The sequence below is a fragment of the Echeneis naucrates genome, chromosome 22, assembly GCF_900963305.1.
Source record: "Echeneis naucrates chromosome 22, fEcheNa1.1, whole genome shotgun sequence".
Taxonomy (NCBI): Eukaryota; Metazoa; Chordata; class Actinopteri; order Carangiformes; family Echeneidae; genus Echeneis; species Echeneis naucrates.
In genome coordinates this window covers 9,048,280-9,073,938 of record NC_042532.1, presented here as the reverse complement: position 1 = coordinate 9,073,938, position 25,659 = coordinate 9,048,280, and the positions used below count along the sequence as shown (strand labels likewise).

Genomic DNA, 25,659 nt, shown 5'->3' with positions numbered 1-25,659 from the left:
CTAAAGAGCAATAACTCTCAAAGCATATGTGAATTTCGTGCACTTTCTATTCTTTCACCCACTTCAGATACTAAAATGGGTTTTGTGAGACATTACAAAGGCCCATTCTTAATCCCAAGCCCAACTGTGTAAACAGTATAGAGTAAGGAAATGGTTCATATTTCTCTGATTTCAGCTCTAGATCCCGAATTCTGATTATTGTCGGAATAGTTTGGACTTCAGTAAAAGTTCAAAGTGAAGTGCGCCACAAGCACATCGCACTTTAAGTCCACAAGATGCGTAAAATGTTGGAGCATATCTGAAGGCTGGAAATAATAATAAAATATTCTGATGGACTCGTGAGTGTCACTATAGTATAATTGTTTTCTGCAATAGTGAGAGGAAATGTTTAAAGAAAGACTTAAATCAGGTAACCCCGCCCGTGGATCGGATCCAGCGGACGGTGCGGTGAGTGTGGGAGGATGGCCCAACCACTGGCTGCCATCAGCATCACAAAGCGCTGCAAGACGCACAACAGCGAACATGCAAGACCGGAAGAAAAACAATGCCTTCAAAATAAAATCTTCCAACGACCAACAAATCAGCATTAATATTGTCTGATGAACCGTAACAGATATATTTGCATTTTAACTCTCCTTTTTACACCGCTGTGTCAGAGTGGGGTTCGTTACCCAAGTTAATGTGGGCAGGCTGGTTTTATTTCTTATTCAGATGTTTTTTAATTGGAGCATATATAACGTAAAGTTTCTGACAACACTAAGTCACTGCAAGTTAGCTTCGGTTGGGCTAATTTTTAGCCGTGCAGCTAACCTTTTTATTTTATTATTTTTGTGGACTCTTGTGTTGCTTATGTGTTTACTTGATGAGATAAGTCATTTTGTTGGCTAGAGGTAGTTCTAGTGTCCTTCTTAAAGTGTCTTTCTAGTGTCCTTTTTTTGTTTGTTTGTTTGTTTGTTTGACTATTACTGATGATAGGCCCACATTTTTTTTATTAAACTTTCAACTGTACTCAGAACCAATAATTCTAATTTCTAGACAGTTGTGGGAGAGAAAAATACATCAAAGTTTGTTTGGACCCTAAATTGAAAATGTAGGCCTTACGCATATATTTTATTCTGGAGGTTTTGGGCGGATGTCGCAGCTCAGTAACGCGGCTCTTTACTGCTCAGCAGTGAATGAAAGCTCAGGGGCCGTGGATCTTTAAAAGCTCTGCCATCCCGACATCATACAGCAGTTTGATCCAACAGTTTGAACTATTTTCTTCCACGTTTGGTCTGTGTGCGTTGTAAAGATGCTGGCCGGGTGAATGCGAGGCGCTGCCCACCCGAAACACACAGGAGGACGAGAAACTGCAAGTGTGTATTTATGGAATGAGAGCAGGTAAGGACTGAGATCCTCGGAGGTGATCTAGGACGATGCAACAGTGTGTTGAGATGTGACCTGTCCGCGGTGTTGTCTTCTTGTTCTGCCGCTGGATTTTAAGGTGGCCGGTCCGGCTGCGTCCTCCGGTAGGTGAGAAAATCGCACAGCAAAGTAACGACGTCGCACCGTTAAATATAGCTGTACAAGTCCCTTTTCAATCACGATGTGCTGGTGCATTCCGCAGACTGGCACTGATAACAATCTCCCGTTTTCTGGCTGTGATGTGGATGTGGTGAGCTGTTTGGACTGGATGAAGGCGAGAAGGTTGCGACGCATGAAAAAAAAAAAAAAACACACTTGAAATTAGTTTACATTTTCAAGGATATGTTTGGAACACACAGGACCTCACTTTGTGAAATCAGTCTAATAATTGCCGAATAAAAGCCCTGACAGTCTGGAAGTAACGGAAACTAAACTAAGACACAAGACTGCTCCAAAACAAGCTGCTGGACTTTGAGGCTTGTTGGTCACTCCCTTACAGAGCAGAGGGGAGGATAGGAGGAAACCAGCTAAATCTGTACCAGATGTTCTGGGTTGGAAGGATCTGCTTGTAAATGCTCTAACCGTTTATAATGTGGGTAAACCCAAAATAAAATAATAAATATTATTCAGGAAACCATGATGAACATCTGCCTAAAGGTATGTATAAGGTTAAGACAGTGCTCAATGTTCAACATGTAATGCCACTGAAAGCATCCTCATGTCATATGTTCTTGCTAAATATAATCTGGGGGAAAAAATGGATAAGAAAATGTGTAAACTGAAATTTATTAGCATTAAATTCATTAGTTTATTTTATTATTGCTGGGATACATGGCACACTTTGTAGTGGAAATGCTTCTAATCTGCTGCATAAGCTTTGCATATGTGTTAAAGGAAATAAATCAGCAGAAATGTTCCTGAGTGTTCCTAAGTGTTGAAGCTGTGCAGTAGCAGTGGGCTGATGTGTGGGTGGTTCAACCAGAGGACAGACTGAGTAGGTTTGTCTTGTGTGCACTGAATCAGCCTGCTATTAGTGGTACATGTGGGAGATCTGGCAGACAAGGTCCGCAAATGACAGTTTCTTATATTGGAGGAATGCGCAAAAAATGTCTAAATGCTGTTTTTTCCAATTACTGCTGATCTTTGATGTCGTTTGAAATACAAGCCAGATGTTTCTGTGCAAACAGCATGCCCCTCTTCTTGGGATCGAAAGTAGGGTGTTCAAGAACGAAACAAAAATTTCAGAAGAGGAACATGAACAGTCACACCAGTAGGTTTATCGCGTGCCAAAGTTCCTGCTCCAGGAAAGTCATTTCCTTCCCTTTCAGGTCACAAGGTTCCTGAACTATCCCGGGGAGTAAAGTTTAGAGGACACATGATACACACACACATGCCAGCACCAGTTTCTTTCAAGTGCCTTAGTCATGACTTTGGCTTTACAGGAAATGCTCCATGGACCGCAATAACTTCACACTCTTGAAAATATTCCCGGTAAAGCAAGCATCAACTTGCAACATCCGCTCTTTGCCTACACCAAACAGGACTACAAAATGCTCTCAGGAAAGTGCCTAAACTCATTTGCGCGCTTCAGTCCTACCAGGCCAACTGGGCGCGTCCCATCCTTTTTGTTGCTAATGAACACAGCTCTTTGAAGAGATGCCATTGTCTGGGTGCTTGCTGCCACGGTAACACTGTCACACTGGCAGCAGGATTAAAATACTGCAGTCAGAGCTAAGGAATGCGTAGCTTTGTTAGAATGCCTTGTTTTACATTCAAGTGAACACAAATCCAAGTGTTCCTCTAATTCAGCTCTTTAAAAGAACAATTTACAAATAGCTTGTAATCCTGTTTTCAGTTTATATGTTAGCTCCTAACCTGGAGAGCCAAAGTAGAGCTTGGCAACATCTGGATATTAAACACATACATTTAAAACCCTCCGGTCTGACTGAGGAGAACCTTTTTGCAAAGCATTGCGTTTGTCCATGCTCATCACTCAATGCCTCATCTGTATACATTATCCTTGCCAAGTGTGAAAGCAACAGCTGGTGAAGCGCTCGCACTGTTATTTTATGCTGTACCACCTAATATCACTGCTGCAGTGTAGCGAGTAAGTATTTTTAGCCTTTTAGAGAAAGTTTTTCCCCTTTTTTGGTCTGAAGTTTATTCTGTTGATTCTATTAGAGTGTGGGAATGTGCTTATTCTTGTTAGTTAAATACAATGTAGTGGAATAATTTTTTTAGAAACTCTGGGTTAGACAGGTTGATGCAGCAGGACTGTGCTCTGGGGACATGCCAGGAAAAGGGCACTTGTGGGATCAATGTGTGTATTCATGGCAGATGTTTTGCTATGATGCTTATGAAACAGCCAGTCATTTTTTTGCATTCACTTTGCCCTGTGAGTGTCCAGGTTGTCTAGTTTTTACCTCCTGGACATACGCTTGCTATGTGTTTCTTTATATCATGAATTAGGATACACATTTGCTGGACAACACTGAGCGTGGCTTTGTGCAGTTTTGATGAGCTGACAGGGAATCTCTCTTTTCCGTCGGATTAAGTTGGAATGTTTGGCAGCTCTGGTGATGACTGGACTGCTGACATATCTTTTTACTCATACACAACCTGCAGTGCTATCACTTCCTATTCTCTTTTCCTTTCCCATAAGGCGTAGTTGTATCCTGCTTCCTGTGCTCTACACAGCAAAGACAACGACTCCTATATTGGTGTGAACTAACAACTTTGTTTTCATGTGCACCAACCACACTTTTTATCCCGTTTTCCTCCACAGCCCTGCCATCCACAATGTCAGGAAAGTCAGACGGGAAAAAGAAGTGGGCAGCTGTCAGGGATCGCCTGGGCTCCTCACAGGACTCTGATACCCCGCAGGAAGCCAACCTAGAGAGTGCTGATCCAGAGCTGTGCATCAGATTGCTTCAGGTTCCCACCGTAGTGAATTACTCCGGACTTAAACGTCGTCTGGAAGGCAGTGATCAGACATGGATGGTGCAGTTCTTGGAGCTAAGTGGGCTGGATCTGCTCCTGGAGGCCCTGGACCGGCTCTCAGGGCGTGGATGCGCTCGCATTGCCGATGCTCTTCTGCAGCTCACCTGTGTCAGCTGCGTCCGGGCAGTCATGAATTCCTCTGCAGGGATCCACTTCATCATTGAGAATGAGGGATACATTCGGAAGCTTTCACAAGGTTAATGTCCTTGCAGAAGCATTTTAATATTGTGAAATAGTTATATATTGCCCATTTTCCTTCATCACATGTTCACCAGGTTTAGGCTCAGGTTATATTTGCTTGTGAAAATAATTACAGCCCTCCCTCAAAAAAAAAACAAAAAAAAAACTCGCATTTAAGGACCTGAGGCACCTCTTGTTTCTCGTGTATTATTAGTCAACATTTGTGATACTACATTCAACTGGTCACTTGATTCAGTCTGTCACTGTGACTCACGCTGCTGTGCAGAATTTTCTACTCATGTTCTCCAGTTCTCATACAGAGATGACTCATTATGGGTAACTTCAGGAAATCCCTAAAAATACTGTGTCAGTGTTGTGAATCTTGGATTCCCCCCTTCAAACATACACATGTTTATCTTAGATATAACACCTCATCTTTAGAGGGCAAAGTTCAAGATGAGCTAACAATGGTTTAAAAAAACCCCAAAACAATCTGCTTGTTTCTAGACATGAGGGAAGCTCACACAGAGAGAAAGACAGAAAGGAAAATTCTATAAAAGAAACAGGGATATATGAGCTTTCTACCTAAATTGGTGTGTGATCATGATGCTCCACAGCCTTGGACACCTCCAACACTATGGTGAAGAAGCAGGTGTTTGAACTTCTTGCAGCCCTCAGCATGTTCTCAACAGATGGCCACTGCCTGGCGCTGGATGCCCTGGATCATTATAAGGCAAGTAGATATAAAAGTAAAGTTGGTGTGGAATTTGTCTGACATTATCTTGGCTTGTTGAATAGCTTGAATAATAAAACCCAGAACAGTGCCCTCTAGTGGCAAGTGTAATAAGGATTCTCATAATTGCAGGACAACACTTGAATAAATTACTGTAACTGACCTTGAATTCCCCTTCAGGGCGTGAAGATGCAGCAGTATCGCTTCAGTGTGATCATGAACGAGCTGCAGGCAACAGATAATGTCCCTTACATGGTCACACTCCTCAGTGTCATCAACGCCCTCATCTTTGGGACAGATGACCTCAGGCAGAGGGATAAGATGAGAAAAGAGTTTATCGGTGAGTTCTTTGTTCAGCTGCTATTTCACAATTATTCAGGTCTATGAAGTCACATCATGAGCAAACACACAATGTGCCTCAATTATCAACAGTGTTTCCCCTCCAGGCTAAAAATGAAAGCAGGCCACCAGCAATGACTCTTTCACAAATATCTCTGTCACTGGGTCTTGTCTAAGAATAGGGCTAATGGCCTCCTTCTGCTTTCCACTGAATGCAGGAAAACTAAGCAAACCGTAAATGCAGACAGCATTGCGTACCTATGCAGTTCGCAACACAAAACGGGATATGTGAGAATTTCTTTTCAGTCTTACCCAGTGATTAGATCACACTTTGGTGATAAGCAATCTGAATGATACTCACTAGCTATCTCTCCATGTGTTTTCTAAGTAGATAATCCCTTTTAGGGTCAGCATCTATTTAAAAAAAAACAAACAAAAAAAAACAAACACTTGGGGATACTCATAGTGACAAGCAGAGCTGAACCAAGCCTCGCCAGCCAACGAGGCACCTGAACAGGCCCACACTTGAAGTAGTTTTGTTGATAAATAGTTTGAGCTATATAAACCCTCCGGGATTCATGAAAATGCCACCTCTCACCTTGGACCAATTAGCCATCTGATTAGCCACGCCTCCTTTGTGATTGCTCACCTGCGACATCATGCCATTTCCCCAAACCTAACTTCTTGCCATAGTGAAGAAATGTGTCAGTTTGTTTGAGGATACGTTTTCTAAATAAATAAATAAATAAATAACTGAGCGCTGCTTTACACAGTGTGCTGTGTTATTGTTGTCTTGCAGGGCTTCAGTTGCTTGATATTCTCCCAAAGTTAAGGTGAGCCTTCCCTCTGTTGTTCGCATTTGAATTTGTTTCAATGTGTAAGACAGGTATAATGGTCTTAAAGGGTGAAGTCCATAATCACTGCAAGTGGAATAACGCTTTTAAGAAAAAGATGTGCTCTTTTTGTTCATTAGTGACAGCAAATGGTTTAAAGGCCTTATATATATATATATATATATATATATATATAAAGAAGTGTTGATTTGTCCTCATCAGCATTCTGTCTTTGTGCAGGGAGCAGGAAGATGAAGACTTAATTATTCAATGCGAGGCTTTTGAAGAGGCGATGGCTGAAGATGAGGAGGAGCTGCTGCGGGTGTATGGGGGCATTGACATGAGTAATCACCTGGAGGTCTTCACTGCACTCTTCAACAAGGTTAACACTGCCTGCCTTTGTCATCTACTAAGAGAGGAAAGATTGAATTCATGATAACTTTGTTACTGATTCCCCACAATAATGAAAATAGTTTCTCGAATGAACTTTTTGTGGTAATGACACACGATTAAACAACTTGGATGCAAACATGACAAGCTTTCCTGATTTGTCCGTATGTATGTGCAGGTGAGCAGCTCTCCAGCCTCTCTTCAGCTGCTGTCCATCCTCCAGACGTTGTTGGTGCTGGGGCCGAACCGCTCCGATATCTGGCTGGCTCTGGAGGCAATCACTAATAGAGCCATACTGCTGGCCCAGGACTGTGAGTGAGCGCAGAAGCAACAGTTCATTCACCAGATGTCAACTCTCTGAAGAGGGGAGGCTGCTGTGTATCATTAGTGGCAGGATGACTAAAAGCTTTTGTTTTAGTGAGAGAAGTAGTTTCAAATAGGGTTCATCAGTATATGCATGTGTGTTTGTGTTTGGATTTGTGCTCCAGCTCAGATGGAGTCCTATGAGAAGCTCATGCAGCGGCTGATGTTCTTCAAAAGCAAGAGCTGTGAGGGACATCATGAAGTGGATGGGCAGCAGGTCATGGTGGATAAAGCAGTACAGACAGACCTGGATACTGTGCAGCTGGACGAAAGCACAACATCCCCTCTAAAGCCCCTCTGTCCCGCCCCCCCACCACCGCCTCCTCTACCCCCTAATACGACTGGACCTTTGCTCAAACCTTCTAACAATTGTCTGCCCCCACCACCACCACCTCCTCCACCTCTACCTGGAGGCCATGGTGGACCTCCCCCACCACCACCTCCTCCTCCTCCACCTCTACCTGGAGGTCATGGTGGACCTCCCCCACCACCACCACCACCACCTCCTCCTCCTCCTCCATTACCTGGCATGCCACTTCCTCCACCACCGCCACCACTACCCTGCAGTCCAGGCATACCTCCCCCACCACCTCCACCTCCAGGCATGGGTGGAGGACCACCACCCCCACCTCCCTTACCTGGCATGCCACCTCCACCTCCGCTTGTCCCAGGTATGGTAGTGGCTCAGAGCAGTCACACTTTGGGGTGCAGTACACCAGCAAAGGCAAACCGGTGTCCAACCCTGAGGATGAAAAAACTCAACTGGCAGAAACTCCGTACCGTTACAGGTGAGTCGATAAAACATAATTTTTATCATGAGCCAGAGGCTGCCTCTATCTATGTCATTCCATCAAACCAGTAAGGAGCTGTTCAGGTTTGATTAAATAGAACAACATGATAAAGAGACATGGGGAGTGCAGACGTGTATACAAATAGCTCACCATCTGAAAGGTCAACGAACCAATTGTTCATAATTTGGTATAATTTAATGTAGATGCTGCTGAGGATCCCCCCGAGCTTTCAAATGAGTTTCAGCCATGGTGGAGTATTGATAAAAAACGAATCCACATGAGCTCATGACAGGTTTCTCTCTCCTCCACATGCACACAGATGGTCACTCCATGTGGGCTTCGGTTCAGAAAGAGCCGCCTCCTCCAGAGCCCGACTACAGCAGTATCGAGCAGCTGTTCTGTCTCCCGATGACCGAGCACAAAGACAAGGGGGCAGCTGCTCCTGTCAAGAAGGAGCCTAAAGAGGTGTGCTTGGTCAACACTCGACATCGCTCCTCAGAGCTGTAGCTTTCAGAACAAACATGTCTGATTATCAGAGCTGAATAATCAATATGCCTCTCTTTTTTTTTTTTTTTTTTTCCCCCCCAACAGATTACATTTATTGATCCAAAGAAAAACTTGAATGTGAACATATTTCTAAAGCAATTCAAATGGTGAGATATTATATTCTTGCACTTTTATGTATATTTTTGAGCTCTTTTTATATCTCAGAATTTAAAAATTTTCTCTGTACAGCAAAAATGAAGAATTTGTAGCCATGATCCAAAATGGGGACCGAAATAGGTTTGATGTCGAGGTGCTAAAACAGCTTCTAAAGCTTCTACCAGAGAAGCATGAGGTGAGTTTTGGTCCCACATCCTACATTCCTAAGTATAGACGTTGATACACAGTTGAAAATAAGCTTGCTTGTCTGAGCTGGTCTTGTGCCTATTGTAGATTGAAAATTTGAAGTCATTCCAAGGAGAAAAAGACAAGTTGGCGAATGTTGATCGCTTCTACACCTCCCTCCTCACTGTGCCATGGTAACTTTCATCTCCAGTGCTTGTTTGGGACTTGCGCGCATGCTGCATACTTGATATTTTCAATTATATGTTAATTAAATTATGTCAAATATCTGTTCCGATATTTTTGCCCAATTCTTGCTGGTTTGTCACTGCAGCTACCAGTTGAGGATTGAGTGCATGTTGTTGTGCGAGGAGACTTCATCTGTCCTGGATATGCTCAAACCGAAGGTCAAGCTTGTAGAGGATGCCTGCCAGTGTAAGTTGAAGATCTTTGTTTTGGTTTTAATGAAATATCAGATTTTATGTATGATTGAAATGACATTTTTTCAATAAATTTAACTGGAAGTAACTGTTTCCCAGCTCTTAGAGCAAGCACGCTGATGCCCAGTTTCTGCAGGCTAATCCTTGACGTGGGCAATTTTCTCAACTATGTAAGAATGGCTTTATCTAAATTTTACTTTATCTGACATTGAGAGGTTGTGCGTTTAATCACTGGCCTAATTTCAGGGAAGTCACACAGGGAACGCAGAGGGGTTCAAGATCAGCTCTCTGCTCAAGCTTACAGAGACAAAGGCCAACAAGAGCCGCATCACGCTGCTTCATCACATCCTGGAGGTACAGACCTGGTTCACAGCTGTCATAACTGCCCACCCCTTCAGTCATGAAACTGTTACATTAGCTCACTCTGTGGTTTATTTTCCAAAGGAAGCAGAGGCAAACCACCCAGAGCTGTTGACACTGCCAGACGATATACAGATCTGTGAAAAAGCAGCAGGGTACAGAAACCTTTCAGGTTTACTTAAACTCGTGTTTTTCTAAAAGGTACTAAGAGGTTTTGCACTTTGTGTTCAGCGTAAACCTGGACTCAGTTCAGTCTGAAGCCAGTGCCCTGCTGAAGCGACTAAATGAAACTGCCAAAAAGGTCTCAAACTCTGTGGAGGAGGTCAAGGAGCAATACACAAAAGTCCTTGAAGTAAGATGATAGCCACTGCTTTCTCTACAAATGGAACCAAAATAGATTTGTGGAAAATGTCTCGGGCAAACTGATCCAATTAAGCTAAATATTGTAATTTTTTGCTTCTATTTGTTCCAGGAAAGTCTGGAGGCATGTCAAGCTTTAAGTGAAAAGTTTACCAAGATTAATAATCAGAAGAGTGAGCTGGCTGTGTATTTATGTGAGGATCCTAACCAGCTGTCACTTGAGGAGCTATTTGGGACCATGAGGACATTTCGAGAACTTTTTATCAAGGCCCTGAAGGTCCGGAAAGTTTCTTTTGTTGGGCGTTCTCGAATATATGCTAATATTCCAGTTTTTAATTCCTGCCCAAATGCTACAAAGAAGAATTTGTAAGTACATTTTGTACTTTGCAGTGAGTGACATCCTTTCTTTTATGATAACAGGAAAACAAAACCAGAAAAGAGCAGACAGCCAAGGCTGAGAAGAGAAAGAAGCAGCTGGCAGAAGAAGAGTCCAAGAGACAGAAGGGAGAGAATGGAAAAATTAGTAAGTTGAACAGCCTTTTTTCTTTCTTTCTTTCACGATACTGGACGTTTCTCACCAAGATCTTCATTGAATAGCAGTTGAATTCCTTCTTCTTTTTTTACCTCACCTCCAGTTAAGAAAGGCGTTGTGCCACCAAACGATGGCTGCATCATCGACCACCTCTTGGCAGATATCAGGAAAGGTTTCAGCCTAAGAAAGACCAGGCCAAGGTGCGATTCGGAAAGCCCTTCTAGTGAAATACGTAGCGATACCTGCCTATCTGGTAAGGACAAGAGACTGTGGCCCCCATCTGCAGTTCCCAGCTCCTCCCCTGAGCCATTTAACTGCAAGCCACAGCACAGCCTTGCTGCTTAAACTGGGGCTTTTTGTTCATTTTTCACACCGTGGTCTTGCTGAGCTAACGCCATTGCTTTGCTGCTTGGTTGTGCTTTGCTAGCATTTGTTTCCATGTGGAGCCTTCTTCTCTCTCATGTGTTCCTGCTCACTCCAAGAATTGTATTTTAAAAATAATAGTAGCCTTTGCATATGCCAACCACAACAGTATTATTTCCTTCTCCCCCTCAGGGTCAGGTGTGACGCCTGCAGACGGAGAAGCGGTAGGAGTAGCCACCATTTCCGCTCCCACCAGTTCACAGGCAGAGGCTCACCAGCAAAACGGCTTCATCAGCCCATCAGAAGAGACTCCACCAACACCGCAGAGTGTCATGTCAGACGGAGCAGCAGTACCTCACAACACACTCCCAGGAGAGCCAGCCATAACGCCACAGGCACCCCTGGAAAGACCTGTTTTGTTGCAGGAGGGTCATCACCCAGGGAAACTTCCTGCAGAGCCATCACTAGATATGACACCCCCACTTTCTCAGATTGAAGGGGAACAGCAACCGCCTCTCACCACAAATGGCTTTTCTGTACATTCAACTGAGACCAGCGTCCTCAGCCCATCCTCACTCTCAGATTCTGACCTTCTAGAGGCCGTGTTAGAGAGCACTTGCAGTGTGGTAGCCGACGAGAAGCCGATGCTTGCACAACCAGCTGACATTGTGAATGTTGAGATAGAGAACTGTCCTTTACCCAAGTCAGACATGAGTGTTACACAGGGTAATGACAGCAATTTAATGGGAGAGGGGAAAGGTGAGACTAGTAATAAAATAGCCCCTTTAACAGAGACTGTAGGACAAGAGAAGGGTGTAGAACAGGAATCAATAACAACAACACACAGCCATGATGAGGATGTAAGTCAGAAGCATTCAGACCCTAAAAGCAATGTGACCATACTCAGTGAGAGCATTGAGGGATTTGACGTCCCAGATGGACTGGAACCAGAGGATCTGCCATCAGTATCTGAAGCAGAGCCTCCGTCCCTAAAGCCAGAACCAAAGAAACAGCAGAGCTTCTTTAAACGAAACAAAAAGAAGATTCATCAAGGTAATCTATTCATTAACTTCAATAAAGAGAATGTTTGGAATGTTAGCCTCTCGACTTGTCTGAAAGGGAAATCCTTATTTGGTTTGTTTTTATTGCAGTTTGTATTTTATGTATGGGCTATTTTAGTATATATTCCTAATTATTTTGCATGATTCCATGCATTTTATTAGAGTATGGATGCAGTCTTTATTATAGATGTGATGGATTCAAATCTGTTGTCAGTTTGTTTGAATGTTCTGTTCTTCCGTTTTGACTCTGACACAAAAGGTAACAGTGGGAAAGGACACACTAAACATAAAAACGGCTGTGTGTTGCAGTGAGGTAGGTCAAATCGATGGGATGGCAAACTGTAAACAGGACCATCATCCTAATGAATCCAATCACCGTCGAAGCTCTGTCTCAAATAACACGTCATTTGTTGATCTAACTGGAATCCAGGTTTCATTTGTCTGTGTTGTCCAGCTTTTAATTCTCTCTCTCAAACTTTCTAACTCAGTTTTTCTTAAAAACCAGAAGTCCTAACAGTGTTTGACCCAATGCACGTGTCTTAAGGTGATTCTAATCATCAACTTGGGGAACATACTCTAAAAACTACTAAATAATTTAACAGCTAAGAGAAGCTAACATCAGTGTTGTAGTCACAAACAACCTTGACATTTGTGACATAAGTGTGAAGTCATTGTGGACTGAGTAATTTCATGTAAGCTGTCACTTTGTGTTTTCTCTGTCCATATTTTCTTGTCCATCAGCTGAATCTGCAAATGGGACTTTTTTTTTTTTTTTTTAATCATCTAACAACATACTTGTGTGCTTCCTGTGACGTGTGCCTTACTGATTTGACTTCAATGAAAGACACATGCTGTATTAAAAATCTTTTTATAACTAAAAAGAACTTAAGTTTAAAGCACATGTACTCGTGTTTGCACACCAAAGAATTTTGTGAATAAACCTTTTGGGCCTTTGAGCTAACAGTTGAAATATAATCCTAAAGATATTAAAGTATTTTATTTCCATATGTTGTGATTCCATAAATTCATTTTAGTCTTTGTTTCCCTAGGTGACTCCAGAAAAAGGAGATCAAGAGGAAAAAGAAAATCTTAATTTCACAGAGGAGTTCTGAACTGGAAGGACTACAGTATATTTTTTGTGAATCTTTCAGGAGGATTCGGAGGTCCTCCTTTTGCAATGATTTACTTTCCGAGACCAAGAAGAGAAAACCCAGCAGAAAGGCTGGGATCTTCACAGCATGGATGTAAAACATGTCACTTTATGTAAATGAATTATTGTCTTTGTGTATATGAGTTGCTTTTGATTCAGAACTATTCAAAAAAAAAGTTGTATATGCTCTGTATGTTTTTGGGGGTTTTTTTTGTTTGTTTTTTTTTTGGGAAGGGGGGGGTTGTACAATTGTTGAAATATTCATTGGATGTGTTTTGCTATAAACTTGATTTACCTTTCATCTCCTTAAGGAATGAAGTTTGGTGCAAGATATTTAATGTAACATGAAATATTGAAATTGTCTGGAATGATGTGTTAATTTCTTTACATACTAATCAGATGATCTCTAAGAGGAAATATAAAGACGGAATATAACGGATTGTAACTTTTAATGTTGTACCAGTTTTAATAAAAGTGCATTATTGTTAATCTTTTATTTTTTTTTTAATCATTATCAGCCCTTTTGATAAGGCCACTCATTGACTTGGTTGTGTATTTTAAACAGTGATCAGTGGACTCGATGGCGGTCAATGTTCAGCCTGTTTGCTCTGATCCTCAGCTGCCTTAGAGACAACCATCCCGCAGAGGGACGCAGCAGTGTGTGAGTGCGCGTCTGGCTCTGACATCATCGGCTATGAAGTTACACATATGGCAATGCCTCTCTTGTAGACGCTTTAGTCTTCTTGAGGCGGGCGGACTCGAGCCATCGCCACTACTGCCGCCATGTCGCTCTCCTGGTCGGCGAAAGACCACAAAAACACCGGCCAGCCCGCCGCCGCCGGGCCGAAGCGGTTGCGCAACGACATGGGCAACAAAGTGACGGTGGTGCTCGGAGCGCAGTGGGGAGATGAGGGCAAAGGGAAAGTCGTGGATTTACTGGCCACCGAGGCGGACGTTGTCTGCAGATGTCAGGTAAATGTTGGGCCGTCTTCATGCTGAAAGGTTTATTCTTGTGGAAAGTCCTGAGCGTGTCCCTTGGATTGTGCGCAACAGGTGCGCAGAGTGAAAACACCGTGCTCTGTGGAGAACAGAATATATGTAGGAGGGAAGCCTTCTGACTATCAGGACTGTGGATGTCCATGACAGATTAGGCGGACTGTCATTCAGCCCACTTTTTTTTTTTTCAGATGGGCTACATGCCAAATACCAATAATGTTAACACATGCCTGAATTCTTTGTTAGTTCTTATCCCTGATTTGAAAGTTTCTCTTCCTGCCTGATCACAGGAGAGCTCCTGGCAGGTTAGGGTCTGTCCCCTTGCAACAGAAACATAAGACTCAGGTCAGAAATCAGAGGTCACAGCGGCGAGGGGATGGACACTCAGTGAGACCTGCCAACAGTTGGTGTGTTGCACTAACTGCACTGACAGGACTGGGACCCTGTGTTCTGGAGGCTTGAGAGCCCCTCCCACTAGCCTGGAGCGAGGTCACATTCTCAGGGTGGCTTGATACGTGAGAAGGCCAGGCCTTAGAGTGGCGCATCCACCAGTGGCAGCCAAGTCTGTTAAAATAGGTGCTGGAAAAGCTTTTTGAATTGGGAAGAGGGTGGCTTGCCAAAATAAGATATGCACCTGCATGTTGCGGCATCATCTCAGGTGATTCTGCCTGCTTTACTGATATTATTCCCAAAAAGCTGGCTGTTGTACATGTTCAAAGTGAGCACCCTGCTTTGATTTACAGGGCGGCAACAACGCAGGACACACAGTGGTAGTGGATGGAAAGGAGTACGACTTCCACCTTCTCCCAAGTGGAATCATCAACCCTAAAAGCATATCACTTATCGGTAAGGGCTTTGATCTGCAGTCAATGTAGATCATCACTTCAAGTCTACCGAGTCTACAGTCAACAATCTCTTTTGCTCTTGTAGGTAATGGAGTGGTCATACATTTACCTGGCCTGTTTGAGGAAGGCGATAAAAATGAAAAAAAGGGTAATAACAAAAACACACTTCCCACGTGATGTGGGCTATTAATGTAAGGATAAATTGGCGTGTACTCACGTCAGTGTAATTTCTGTTCACTGACCAGGCCTGAAAGGATGGGAGAAGAGACTGATAGTCTCAGACAGAGCTCACATTGGTATGTTCCTTTACTGAAGATTTCTGTAGGGTTTTATTTTAATAAAATATGTGCGGCTTCAGATACTTAAGACACTTTGAAGTGTGAAAAGGCTCTGCTTTATTGAACTGTTTTCTCTCTCTCTGCAGTTTTTGATTTCCACCAGGTGGTCGATGGCTTACAGGAAACTGAAAGACAAGCACAAGAAGGAAAGAAGTAAGGGTAGGGAAGGCAATGTGGGTCGGCGTGGCTTTAGAAGGAGCCAGATCGCTCAGAATTTCGCCTAAAGATAAAAGATATGCAAAACCTACAGTAATCCCCCTTTTTACATTGACAGCATTGGAACAACCAAGAAGGGCATTGGACCTGCATATTCTAGCAAAGCATCTCGCACTGGCCTCCGTGTATGTGACCTCCTGGGTGACTTTAAGGACTTCTCTACTAGGTGGAGTTGAGAAACAAATGGCATACAAAGTTAAATGGTATCATGGCGAGTTGTGACATGATTCACGACTTCCTTGCTGCTTCCAGATTCAAGAACCTCGTCCACCAGTACCAGTCCATGTATCCATCCTTGACAGTTGACGTCGAAGACCAACTGAAAAAACTAAAGGTAGTACCTGATCAGAGGGAGCATTTAATGTATTTCCAATAAAACAAACCTATATATATTTCTGCTGTCATGTTTCATGCAGGAATACGCTGAGAGATTGCGGCCGATGGTGAGAGATGGGGTCTATTACATGTATGAAGCTCTTCATGGTTCTCCAAAGAAAATTCTGGTTGAAGGGGCCAATGCTGCTCTGCTCGACATTGACTTTGGTAGGGCCTGCAACATCAAATGGATGTTGTATTATTTTATATTTATTTTTTAGTTTTTTGTGTATTTATATAATATTTCTCTCTAGGAACTTATCCTTTCGTGACGTCATCAAACTGCACAGTGGGCGGGGCATGCACTGGTCTTGGCATCCCTCCTCTGAATATTGGTGATGTGTTTGGTGTAGCGAAGGCCTACACCACCAGGGTGGGAATTGGAGCTTTCCCCACAGAACAACTCAACGTAGGTGCTCGATGATACTTGCTATTATGTGTGGTGTGCTTCCTCGGCCATTTTATTGTATGAGGAAGAGACACATGGTATGTTATGTAACACACTGATACTGATGACTTCAACACATACAGTGTGTTTGTGATAATTGGACTGACACACAAGCAGCAGGACTGGAGGAGGAAAGGGCATGGTTTGTGTTTGCTGGGCGAGTGCAGCTGTCAAATTTTGTGGTTGACGGGCTCACACAATCTTTACCTCTGATGCAGGTCACATGTTCACAGGGATAAATTTAGGGTCAGAGCCCGGGTTCAAGATATATTTACTGTGTGTTCTGGGGTTGTGTTACTTGTCACGGGATCTGACGATAGAGACATAGGTCAAGATGTTAAAACTTTATCTCCAAGCCCTTGTGACATTTTATTCTACTGTTTATATAATTAGTAATTGCATATATTTAGCTTGCTAAAGGCTTTCCTTAATGTTGGACTTACATTGTAAGAATATGAATGGTGAAGTAACAGTTAAGGATATTCTTTGTGGTTCATTGTAGGCAGTAGGGGAGCTGCTGCAGACGAGGGGTCATGAGGTGGGTGTAACCACAGGGAGAAAGCGACGTTGCGGCTGGTTGGATCTTGTCATTGTCAGATATGCTCATATGATCAACGGCTTCACAGCGTGAGTGGCTATTCCACTTTAAGAAAAGTTTTTTGGGATCATTATGTTTTTAAATGCAGCAAATGTACCTATACAGGCAAATTTATTTCCTTCCACATTAATTATTAGTCATTGCTTGATGAGCACCTACCTCACTAATAGTATGGTACTTCTCTTGCAGCATTGCCCTGACAAAACTTGACATTCTGGATGTGCTGGATGAAATTAAAGTTGGAGTTGCCTACAAACTGAACGGAAAAAGAATTCCCCATTTCCCAGGTAATTTACAATGTCACATAGGAATCCATATAAGTTAATTGATAATATTTTTGTAGGAGCGAATGTTAATAGCCGATCTCTTATAATTATAGCCAACATGGACGTTTTGCAAAAAGTGGAAGTTGAGTATGAGACCTTCCCTGGTTGGAAGACGGATACATCTGCAGCCAGGAAGTGGAACGACCTCCCAGCCAAGGCACAAAACTACATCCGCTTCATTGAGAACCACATTGGAGTTCCCAGTATGTTTCACACAAAATAACTATCAACAAACACCAACAAAACCAGAAAAATGTGACTTACGCAGTTTTTTCTACTTGTCTAATCTTGCTCTGTATCTTTTTTTTTTTCCATTTAGTCAAGTGGGTTGGTGTTGGAAAGTCCAGAGAGTGCATGATCCAGATGTTCTAAAGGGAGAACTTCACCTTGCCTTGATGGACGCACAGTTAATGCGGCACAAGTGGCATATTTTCATCACCTAAAAGATCTCTTCCACAGTCTAATAAACATGATATATAGGTCTTGGATATGTTTGTTTTGTTGCTGGCAAAAAAGCCTATTCTTTTATGATAACAATTATTAGATTTTAGTTATACCAGAGGTGTCAACCTATAACCATGTCACCAACTAAAGCAGCATAAATGTTTTAAAATAAAAATAAATCAATCCATGGTGGGCACTCTGCAGATCACTTTGATTTCCAAGGATTGATTATATGGGATATTATAAGGATTATATATTATAAGGAATGATTTTATGTAAAGTAAATATGATCAGTTGAATGAGTAGTCCATAAACCATACATGTTGTGTTCATTGTGAATATGTAGATCATTTTATCACGAGAGAAAACTTTACTAATATAATCAAAATTAATATGATGAGAAAATGTGCATTTTTCCTTTATATGCTCTTTTAATCCTCCAACTATTGAAATCTGAATTTAAATTGGAAAAAACAACACTCACCTCAACCCCTGAAGGCAACACAATGCTGGGAAAGTTTAATGGCGAAGCCAAACGTCACGTGAAAGCCGAGCAGGTGTCGGATTGGCTCTGCTCCCTCACGTGATAGTGAAGAACGCGTGTGATTGGCTCCTCACTGCATCCGTTGCTACTTTTCCCGCAACAAACAAGTGGCTCGTCGTAAAGGATCAAGGCTGATGTTTTTCGGCTGCAAAAATGCCAAAAAGAGCGTGTCCTTTCCCAGAAACTTTCTCCTCTCAATACAAAATACACATAGGACAACAGGAATTGAATAATTACGGTGTCTTTGGGCACAAACACAGGCAAGAAATCTACGGTGAGTACATGTTAGCCGAGGCAGCGCTGCAGCGTTAGCTGCGTCAAAGCACACAAACGCTTGTTTGCGTAACTTGAGCAGAGACTGTAGGTTTCCAACAAAACTCAGAAGATTTTTGAAATAGTTGCCTTGCTACAGTTTGGTCATTCGTTCATACGACGGCTAGTCGTATGAAATTCACGCCCTTTCGTTAGTTTGGCACTTTGACCGTAGAAACCTGAAATGTAACTGTTGAATAAAAGTATTCACAGTATTTGCCATTACTGCGGAGTGAAAACGACAGAGTACAATCAGATTGCTATTGATATGCTGTAAACATCAGTTCCCCTGGTCACAAATCATTTCATCACAAGTGGCTCTTTTTTTTCCCCTCACAGAAAAGACGAAAGGTTTGCTCTTCACCGGTGCCAAGGCTGTGATGGGTAAAATATGGACTGGAGAGGAGAAGTGCACAAACCCGAGGCCACCTGGACAAGTTGAGACACCTGCATGTAGCCAGACACTGCTGAAAGGACAGACACTGATTGGGCATGATGGGAGACTGACCAAAGCAAACGTTGCACCAGGTGAGCGCCAAGTCAAAGGATGGTTACTGACGCATCCCAGAAATTGCATCACTTGACAGCTGAACGGAAAATCAGCTCTTACAACTTCATGCATGTGACCTCAGTAGCAATTAAACACAGCAGCAGACCGAGCGTTCATCCTTCTGTTTCTTACAACTAGTCTGCTGTGAGGCCTAGTGGTGCAGAAAACAGCAGCTGTTATTATATACCTCTTTTAGTCTTAGTTTGGCAAAAAGTTGAAAATGGTATCTGCTACATTTCAGGTATCACCTCATCTGCAATTCCAAGTGAGCAGAAGTGATAGAGGGTAGCGTTTAAATACTGCAAATTACTAACTGAGCAGACAGACTGGTCTGAGAATTGTCACTTCTATATGATCACAACAAACGCACAATGTTTTAAAGTTAAGAAATTGTAGCTCACACACTATAGCCTCTCAATTTGGGGTGCCATACTTATAGGTGAATGTCAACAAAACGACACAGATCAAATAAAGAGGCACACCATTTTCTATGTTTAATATCCCTTAAATAGGCTACAATGTGTTGTGTTGAAGATGACATCACAATAGACACTGCTGTCAGACAAAAAAAGAGGTACCTGGTACCAAAATAAGTAAAGTCAATACAATGCGGTGCAGAAAACCTTGAAACCTATGAAAGAGCGGAATGGAGCCACTGAAATGGAAAAATATTAGTTACGTTGAATCCAAAAGAGAGATTGACACTTAATAAACCTAGCTGTTATGAGCTGCATCCCAGAAAAGTAGTGGGGTCTTTCAAAGCACCCTGACAGAATCTATAAAAGAGGATCCCTTGAGGCACACACACAACGGTAAGACCTCACAGAGTGCATTATCCAACTGTAGTGAACATGCACCCATAAAATTGTTGGAAAGATTATTATAACTAAATCCACAACATCTACTTATGTCAGTGTGATGAAAAGTGTAAGAGCCACGCATTGGTTTTGGTACTGTTTATTTTGATGTCCTGTTGCCATGCCAATACGGAGGTTTGGGGTCACATGGGCATAGTAGGAGGTAGGTTAGGAAAAAAAAAAAAAACACTGACTAACCTGCACTCAGGTGGGAGGAAAGCAAGGGTAGCTGTAATTTTTGTGGGCTGCTTTCATATGTTGATACATATGCCAATACTGTGTATACTTCTCCATCAGACATGCATATCACTATATCAGAAGAATGCTGTAGCTTGTGTGTTTTATACTAATAGAAACTTGTATTAAAAATAAACTAAAATTCATAAATCTGTTTCTCTGTATCAACCAGCAGTGCATCATACACATTTCTCGACCTCTCAGTTGGCTGTAAAATGACTTGGGAAGGAAGTCACTGTAGGGCTTGACTGTAGGCATTCACGACAAAAAAGCTTTCCCACACTGCTGACAAGAACAATCTTTTTCTTGGATTGAAAATTAGTCAGGTGATCAGATGCACATGTGACGAGTTATTGATTAATATGCAACTTCTCATGTCTATGCTGGGTGTAAAAGAGACTCTACAAAAGTAATTCATAGCAAATGTGTGTTAAATCTTATGTGATCTGGTGACATTTCATAAATTTACCAGAGAAGGATCTTAGGGATGGGACGCTCGGAGGTTTTGCTTACAAACTGACAAATTAAAGTAATTTTCTCAGATGATTTTTAAAACATCTTTTTAAAATACTAAAGTTCAGTTGCTCCTTTTCACCAGCAGATGTCAGTGTTATCGTAGGTTTGACCAGTCAGTTTGGTTACTCTAACTGAGGTGATTTGCCACATGCTATTTAGGTGGCTTTATAGATGTGTGCTCTGCATCTAGGTGCACTGCCGGCTCCTGCAGGCTGCTGTGTGTGTCAAAGGAGCCAGGGGTCCAGGGCACCATGCTCCCAGTGTGACCGTCCAGCTTGTTCCTCCTGTACCCGCCAGTGCTCAAGCTGTTCAAGCCACTGCTGCTCTTTCTGCACCATCATAGAGTGAGTCACATTTTGATTTCCTTTTGATCCAGTTTCCAAAGTGCCTCAATATTAATGGAGCAGTATCTATATTTATATAATTTTCCTATTAGCTCTTGAATTTTTTTAACTACAACTATGCTGATCTCCAAAGCTTCACCTCTCCTGCACATTAATTTGTAATGTTGAATTAAAATGACTTGTGTGTTGCCTAATACAATCAGAAATACTGTGACCTTCAATATATCGGTGTGCATCCTTAGCTGGAATCCACTGTAGCTTTTTTTTCTTCCTCTCTTTCTCCAGAACTGAGATACAAGGTTTCGTTAGATCCCTATAAACAATTAGACTGCATACTGAGGTTAATTAGTTGTCAGTCAGAAGCACTCTATTTGCCATTAAAGACATGTTTATACAGCACAAGCTGTTCTTCATCTAGTATGAAAGGCATTTTTCCTGTGCTTCCACCATGTATTGTGTGAATCGAGCTGGACTGCAGATGTTCATTAATGTCAGTGGGCCAAAAAAAGTCCTGTCGTTTCCTTGTATTTGAAATTAGATATCCATAATAATCAATAGACATGATTTAAAGGAAAAAAAAAAAAAGACCACACTCAACCCTGCACCCTGTGGCTCCTTATCAGCTTTGGCTCCATTAAGTTCTTCTGGAGGTTTAGGCATCTGAAGGCAATGGAAGCAGGAAGCAACACTGCATCTTGTTCATCTTTTAGTATACATAAATTATACATGTCTTTCAAGTCTGTAGGAGATGTCCATTTATGCTGAAAAGATGGAGAATATGGAGGGAAACTTGTGAATTATGTTCACTACACTGTATGGTCATTGTGTGTTTTGCATAAGTAGCTCTAGTGGCTTCTATCAGAATGTCCAAGTGCCCGAGTACCGCTGAGCAAGACAAGGACTTTGAGCTGTGAAGTCATTCTGCACAGTCAATTGAATCTTTTCCTTTTTCCACAGTTATAGCAGGCGATATGATGAAGTACTGTGCTGCAGTTGCTCAGGATAAGAGAAGATTGGAAGGATCATGAGTTTAACATACTGTGTATGTAGTGTCCTCACATGATATTACCAAGACTGCGTTTTATACCTGTGATTTTTTTTTTTCTTCTTTTTTTATTATTTTGATCCAAATGTATTCCTGTATATATGTGTTTCTAAAGTCACTGAAATAAACTTGAATGGTTTTGTATTGAATGAAATCCTGAGACAGGTTTTTTATTTTGATACATTTAAGAGGTACAGTAACCATGAAAAATTACAAAATAAGATGTCTGCACAATAATTCATCAGCCAATTTCAAGGTAACAGAAGGGTCCCCGTTTGTCACTGCATCAGTAGATGGCAGCACGCTTCGGGGTCTCGACTGAGGCTTTCCACTGACTGTGCCATATTCAGGGTGATACTCAATCCATGTTCTCAGTGAATGAACAAATTTGTCCCACTATGCTAAAGAGGCACTTTTTCAACCTTTTAGTTTAAGTCTACACTTGGCAATGATAATGAAATTCCTATCCAACCAGCCAGTGCTGACCTTGAGAATCTGCTATTAGATTTATTTATTAAAATAAGACGACCCAGAGGTTGAACAGAACTGTGGGTTTTTGCAGCAGACAATTTGGCTGCAATCATAGCTGCTGGAACTGACCTTGATGTGTTGTCTCCACTTTCTTTTGGCTGCGACTCGTCATCGATGGCTGGTTTCAGGATCGGGTATTCTTGGTGGCACAAGTGTTTAGCATTGTGATATAGAAATCAATCAAATGGCGAGGTGTTTAGAGATATTAGCTTGAATGAGTGCACTGCCTTGAGCTTAGTGCAAATGTGTCCACGAGCTGTTGAGTCACATCCCCTTCTCAGTGGCCCAGTTGTGGCTCTGGTCTTTGGGGAGCTCTGCAGTTGGTGTCCGAGGACACCATTTGATTTCTGGCTGAGTGAACAGACAGCTGCTGGTTAGAAAGGCGTCAGGTTGTCTGCACATTTCTTGATAAAGCATTTAAGAATTTAAGGTGAAGAGAAAGACATTTACTCTTGAAGAACACATTTTCACTTTGATCCTTCATTAACTTGTGAAATCCATTATAAATTCATCTGCAACAGATTTATAAACCAAAAAATGTTAGTTGATGTTAAATGCAAAATTTCTATTATTTCCTGCCTCTCAAATGTAGGAATAATGATTACAAACTGAATATCTGGGTGTTGGACTGTTGGATGAAACAGAAGATATCTGCTGGCATCATCCCAGGCTCTTAGAACCTGTGGTTGGTACTTTGTGCCAAATCTTTAGACTCCTCAAAGTCTAAAGATAACCAACAGATGAACTGATAATGAAATTACTTATGTGAAGCCCCAATGGATTATTGGAGCAATAACTCCCAAAGGTACAGAAGTTCCCTATAATTAAATATTACTAACTAAATTGTCTGTCGTCCTGTGTCCTTGGCCTTTCATTTTCACTGCCCTCATTAGCATAGGTCAAATCAACAAGTAATCCACTATGGTTACATCCAATGAAGGAGACTTGATCCGTGTCATCACTTTTCTCTACATCAGTTATCTGATTAACTGAGAAATGGGTAAAGTTTGTTTTCCAATCAGTCAAAAAAGGTCATTTTTGAGCTTCCAATGATCAAACATAGCTTCAAAAAGTTTAATTTATTGTCTTTTGGACAAAATGCATGACAGTGGAGATGAGTGCCATTTATAAAGAATATGATCCTATGAATCATACCCTCTTCATTCATTGTTATCAACCAATCCATGGATGTTTCCTCTGCAACTGTCAAAGTAGTTCATGCTGTTGATTCTCTCCTAAGACTCAAAAAATTATGAGCAAACAATTTCCAACTTGAAGTGCACTAAAGGAGCCCACACATCCACCAAGGCTACGTCACTCCCGCAAACACACCAGACTTCAGAGAAAAGGACAAAACTCCCACTAACTGATCCAGACCTGCCCCATGTCCTATCTCTCCAGCAAGTTCAGTGCAAAACAGTTCATTTCACTCCAAGTACTTGGAGGAGGATTAATCCTGCTGACAAATGAACAGACACCAGTGGAAATGTAGCCCTCACGGTGACGGTTAGACCAGGCAGTGGACTTTCCTGTGTGTCATCTAAAATCTTGATTGTATTGATTTGGGTCTCAGTAGAGGGAAGGATGTTGATGCTTTTAGCCTCCTCTCCCCCCTCCGCGCTCTGCTAATAATGCTGATGTACTCACTGCAGCTGCCGGAGTTTTCAGTACATTCCCATTAATGACACTCGAAAGAAAGAAAGAAAGAAAAAGGGCACAGTGTACTTTCTCTCAACCCCCGTTCACCCCACCCTCATCTTTTTCCCTGGTACATGTATGGCTGGGTGTCTGCGAGGAGAACGGGGGCCACATCGTCACCCACAGCGCTCCAGACAGGACCAACTGCAGGCAGCCAGCGGGAGCACGTGGCTTTGTCTTTCACCCATTCTTTTGGGGACCAGCTGTGGTCTGAGTGCAGTGAGTGTCGAGCCCAGTGATGTTGCTGCTATAAATATGCGTCAACGAGTGTGAGTAAGTGACAGCTGTACAGTGGACCAAGGACACACTGCCTTGGCACTGTCGGAGCGAGCCACTCCAAAAAAGGCAAACCTAGTCTGAGACCACTAGTTGATATGTATTTATCCACTTGTAGCGACTGATATCTGCCACACATTGCTCAGATTCTGCCATCCATTATCCCTTGTATGGATAATAAGCTGCCAATGATGTTCCTTAATTGAGCTGTCTTTTTTTTTTTCTCTCTCTCTCTCTTACACCAGACTTTTATATTCTTCGTTGTGAATTAAATTATTATTTATTCTTGGGAGCAATATGATTTTCTGAAAGTCAAAGGAATGGCTCCTCTAAAATTAAGTGGATGATAACCATATGCATGTGTGTTGATATGGAGAGAGAAAAAGAAAACTACCCATGCATATGTGTGTGTGCGCATTGTCTGTACACAAGCGCATGTGTGACTGTGTTTGTGTGCCCTTTTCAAGTGTGACCACCTGTCTTTTGTTAAGAAATAAATAAATAAACACAGGCCACACCAGCTGTCCCTGGCAGTCCGTCCCTTCAGAGGTCAAGGGCTCCCACCGCTGGCCTTGTTGAGGTGGTGGACACTTACAACTTTCCTCTCAACTTCTCTGAAGTACCTCTAAACACACACAGACACACACAGAGACACACAGACACACGGAAACGCGGACGTGAAATCACTCCCAGCCAAATGAGCCAGCCCTTTGAGTTTCGGAGAGGAATGTTTTATTACACCATCGAATTACACTGCACATATCCCAGCTCATCACCCTGCAGCTAAGCCCTATCACATGGCCCCTACTTTCCATGTGAAGGTTTTGGTCCATAGGAAACACACACACACACACACACACACACACACCAGGCAGTCTAAGCCCTGGTTCCTGTTAGGCAGATGTGAGGTGTTGGTGCCAGTGAGTGCTCTGAGGCCTGCTGCTGTGGATGTTTAGAGTGTGAGGTGGCCCCTTATTTACTGTGAGCCGGCTGAGGCTGTTCAGGCTGTTTATGAATGATCTTGGGAGGACATTGTTTT

General features: G+C 42.3%; 3 protein-coding genes across 9 annotated transcripts; all 3 read left to right on the top strand.

Moving 5' to 3' along the window:
• The first annotated feature begins 1,188 nt into the window (after window positions 1-1,188).
• LOC115035634 (inverted formin 2) lies at window positions 1,189-13,330 on the top strand. Of its 6 annotated transcripts, XM_029493563.1 has the most exons (23): window positions 1,189-1,380; window positions 4,190-4,600; window positions 5,202-5,317; window positions 5,498-5,657; window positions 6,456-6,489; window positions 6,730-6,871; window positions 7,058-7,190; window positions 7,368-8,030; window positions 8,353-8,498; window positions 8,625-8,686; window positions 8,769-8,871; window positions 8,970-9,055; window positions 9,193-9,293; window positions 9,398-9,468; window positions 9,545-9,652; window positions 9,743-9,813; window positions 9,890-10,010; window positions 10,131-10,295; window positions 10,439-10,541; window positions 10,654-10,803; window positions 11,106-11,966; window positions 12,234-12,287; window positions 13,024-13,330. In XM_029493563.1, the coding sequence occupies exons 1-22, from the start codon at window positions 1,371-1,373 to the stop codon at window positions 12,284-12,286; spliced, it is 3,870 nt and encodes a 1,289-aa protein (XP_029349423.1). In that variant the 5' UTR covers window positions 1,189-1,370; the 3' UTR covers window position 12,287; window positions 13,024-13,330. The 6 variants fall into 6 exon arrangements, with proteins under 6 accessions (XP_029349423.1, XP_029349421.1, XP_029349422.1 ...); XM_029493561.1 differs by having other exon boundaries at window positions 9,545-9,813; XM_029493562.1 differs by lacking the exon at window positions 12,234-12,287 and having other exon boundaries at window positions 9,545-9,813.
• A 516-nt stretch (window positions 13,331-13,846) lies between these two features.
• Window positions 13,847-17,754, top strand: adss1 (adenylosuccinate synthase 1). 2 transcript variants are annotated; one of them, XM_029493576.1, is made up of 13 exons: window positions 13,847-14,096; window positions 14,864-14,966; window positions 15,051-15,113; window positions 15,211-15,261; window positions 15,390-15,456; window positions 15,578-15,685; window positions 15,772-15,853; window positions 15,936-16,062; window positions 16,149-16,303; window positions 16,845-16,969; window positions 17,130-17,227; window positions 17,320-17,469; window positions 17,586-17,754. In XM_029493576.1, the coding sequence occupies exons 1-13, from the start codon at window positions 13,908-13,910 to the stop codon at window positions 17,636-17,638; spliced, it is 1,371 nt and encodes a 456-aa protein (XP_029349436.1). In that variant the 5' UTR covers window positions 13,847-13,907; the 3' UTR covers window positions 17,639-17,754. The 2 variants fall into 2 exon arrangements, with proteins under 2 accessions (XP_029349436.1, XP_029349437.1); XM_029493577.1 differs by having other exon boundaries at window positions 15,051-15,116; window positions 15,208-15,261.
• Window positions 17,755-18,348: 594 nt separating this feature from the next.
• Window positions 18,349-22,249, top strand: siva1 (SIVA1, apoptosis-inducing factor). The gene is made up of 4 exons (XM_029493588.1): window positions 18,349-18,528; window positions 18,906-19,094; window positions 20,917-21,070; window positions 22,028-22,249. The coding sequence occupies exons 1-4, from the start codon at window positions 18,408-18,410 to the stop codon at window positions 22,074-22,076; spliced, it is 513 nt and encodes a 170-aa protein (XP_029349448.1). The 5' UTR covers window positions 18,349-18,407; the 3' UTR covers window positions 22,077-22,249.
• The last annotated feature ends 3,410 nt before the right edge of the window (window positions 22,250-25,659 follow it).

Coding starts and splice junctions, on each gene's coding strand:
- siva1 (XM_029493588.1), top strand. CDS start 18,408: ATGCCAAAAAGAGCGTGTCCTTTCCCAGAAACTTTCTCCTCTCAATAC. Junction 19,095..20,916: donor CAAAGCAAACGTTGCACCAG/GTGAGCGCCAAG, acceptor CTCTGCATCTAG/GTGCACTGCCGGCTCCTGCA. Junction 21,071..22,027: donor TCTTTCTGCACCATCATAGA/GTGAGTCACATT, acceptor CTTTTTCCACAG/TTATAGCAGGCGATATGATG.
- adss1 (XM_029493577.1), top strand. CDS start 13,908: ATGTCGCTCTCCTGGTCGGCGAAAGACCACAAAAACACCGGCCAGCCC. Junction 14,967..15,050: donor TAAAAGCATATCACTTATCG/GTAAGGGCTTTG, acceptor TTGCTCTTGTAG/GTAATGGAGTGGTCATACAT. Junction 15,854..15,935: donor ACCAACTGAAAAAACTAAAG/GTAGTACCTGAT, acceptor TGTTTCATGCAG/GAATACGCTGAGAGATTGCG.
- LOC115035634 (XM_029493561.1), top strand. Junction 6,490..6,729: donor GATATTCTCCCAAAGTTAAG/GTGAGCCTTCCC, acceptor GTCTTTGTGCAG/GGAGCAGGAAGATGAAGACT. Junction 8,031..8,352: donor GAAACTCCGTACCGTTACAG/GTGAGTCGATAA, acceptor ACATGCACACAG/ATGGTCACTCCATGTGGGCT.